This window comes from Eurypyga helias, unplaced genomic scaffold (assembly GCF_000690775.1).
Source record: "Eurypyga helias isolate BGI_N326 unplaced genomic scaffold, ASM69077v1 C15993740, whole genome shotgun sequence".
In the NCBI taxonomy this organism is placed as follows: domain Eukaryota; kingdom Metazoa; phylum Chordata; class Aves; order Eurypygiformes; family Eurypygidae; genus Eurypyga; species Eurypyga helias.
This window is the reverse complement of record NW_010285777.1, coordinates 1-2,410: the sequence shown is the minus strand read 5'-3', so window position 1 is coordinate 2,410 and position 2,410 is coordinate 1. Positions and strand designations below refer to the sequence as shown.

At 40.5% G+C, this 2,410-nt stretch overlaps 1 protein-coding gene across 1 annotated transcript; it reads left to right on the top strand.

Annotated features, from left to right (window-relative positions):
- Nucleotides 1-1,153: 1,153 nt before the first annotated feature.
- On the top strand, nt 1,154-2,092 carry LOC104515912 (interleukin-20 receptor subunit alpha-like; the record flags this gene model as incomplete). The annotated part of the gene is made up of 1 exon (XM_010160074.1): nt 1,154-2,092. A coding segment is annotated over one exon (939 nt), but the record flags the coding sequence as incomplete, so codon positions are not given.
- Between the last annotated feature and the right edge of the window lie 318 nt (nt 2,093-2,410).

The following is a 2,410-nucleotide window of genomic DNA, read 5'->3' as shown; positions in this document are numbered from 1 at the left end:
CTAGTCTGGTCTTCCTTGGAGAAGACAGAGCTCTTTACAGTCCAGGAACATAAAGGGCTACTTAGTGAGAAATTCCCACTCAGTAGCAGACTAAACTCCAACTCCAGTTTTTTCTCTAGTAAATGTATAATGTGTACATTTGTTTGGGTATTTTTAATGGATTTTGCACTATTTTATGACCACCTTGAAGCTTCAATTTTATTTCTCCACCTCTAGATTCAGTTGATGTTAAAGTAACAAATGAATATTGACCTGGTATTTTAATGGTGCTCTCATGTAGGCTGGGAAAGCCAACTATTCCATGTGGGCAGCCTCAGTGGTCAGGGGAAGGTGGAATAAGCAGTTTGTTTTGGTCCAGCACTTCTGGCCTGGGGGAGCTTCCAGTCTACCTGGTACATCAATTAGTGTCTTAGTCTTCCATTCAGGCTTGAAAACACTGAAGTGCAGCTTCTGTTTGTTGTTTTCCTATTGCATTTTCCTGCAATGGCTCCTCATACATTATTTATTCCTGTTAGAAACATTACTCAGAAACATTTCAGAAAGATTCCTACTGTTTTACTAGATGATTTATCACAGAGCCACAAAAGCAACCTGTGACAGACTGCACAAAGCAGGTTCTGTACACTGCACTTCAACCTTGTGTATAGCTTCCTCTCTGAAAGGAAATCTGATCTTATTTAATTCTCTGTAAGCTGTACCTTAATGTGGTACCTGCCTCTGTGCTTGTGGGGTGTAGTTGTGACTGCACTTCCTCTTCACTGGTTAAAAAGAGAGGAATAGATTCTGTAGTCTGTGACCCAAGGACAACTTCACTGTTTGCTCCGAAGTCACTTGAAAAACAAGTGCGTGTTTGTGGAAACGAAACCAGAATTTGACAAAGTTGTTGTAGCTATTGCTTTGACACAGGGAAGATGAGGAAATGGATATTAGAGCTGGTCATAATATAGTTCTACTTTGAATAGAATAAAAAAAAATGGAGCAGATTAACACTCCTGGAGGTTTATATGATGAACTTCCTTCTTCGCTAAATTGAAATAACCTCCTAATAAGGTCTAGCTAGCCTCATATTTCAAAGAGGTATGACAGTATAAGAAGCAGCAAGATGGTATTTTTATTATACTTCTCTCAAATCAAAATATTTTTTGCTTTCCAGGTATGGCACTACACTGACAAATGCAAGGAAAGGGTTTTCATACCATGTGAAAAAATAGTGGTGAACCTAATCACTGTTAACATGGATGAGTACAAGCCATCTCAGGAATCCAGTCATCCATCAGAAAGGAAAAGTCCCCGTTATTACACTGTTTACAATGGCACCGAAGGGAAGGATTTGCCTTCAAATGAAACGCTGGAGACAAAACACTTGCTTGATATTTCACATGAAGAGATTTCACACAAAGAGGATGTTTTAGCGGAAGGGGACCAAACTGAGAACTGCCTGTCTTATGGCCAGCCTGGAAGAAAGACTACTTTGGGGCAGAAAAACGCAGGGACTGTAGATTATGAACATGATGTAAGGGCTGAAGACTTCGGTCCTGGTCAGGAACTAGAAGACCTCAGTTTGAAAGAGAAAACCTCTGCTTCTAGGGCACTACTGGGTGAGCCACAGATTGCTTTGGGGGACTTGATTAATGTGAAAACAGGAGAGCCATATTGCCCCCAGCTAGAGGTGAGGGCAACAGACCCTTGTTTGGGACGGAAAATAGAGGAACTTAATTTGAACATAGTTGATGCAGCAGATGAATTGCCAGGCAAGACCCGTATCAACTTGTTGGACTTGGATACTGAAAAATCTGGGCATGTATCCTATCCTCAGCTGGAAAAAGTAGCACAGGGACTCATGGAGAAAGACGGTGAACAGACCATATTAGTGGATTGGGATCCTGACACTGGAAGACTGTATATTCCTACCTTGCCCAGTGTGGAAAATCAGATGAGTGAGGGAGTGTTCAAGTGTGGTGATCTTGCCAAAGAGGGAATTTTGTCCAGACTCTATGAGAAAGAGGTAGCTGATGAATCATCAGAGGACCAAGAAATGTACCTCCTGCAATTCAAGGAACAATGGGGACTGCATGTAGAAATGGAAGACTGAACAGTCATTTTCTAAAACACTCTAAAATGCAAAATCTTGTTTCCTTTGCCGAAGAGAGCGATGGACTGAGTGGAGCAAACACGTCATAATGTATTGAAGTTTTCAGAACCAGCACAGTTGAACAACTTGTTCATGATATGTTGTTTATAGCAGTTTCTGGATGTGGTGTAAGTGATTTCAACTCCCATCATAAACCCCTCAGGTAAAATACGATGGATATGAGATTATCTACTTTTTTAAAATAATGTATTTTTAGAGAGGATGCTTTTAGGATTTTCACATTGTAATTTCTACCAAAGCAAAAGATCGGCATTTTAA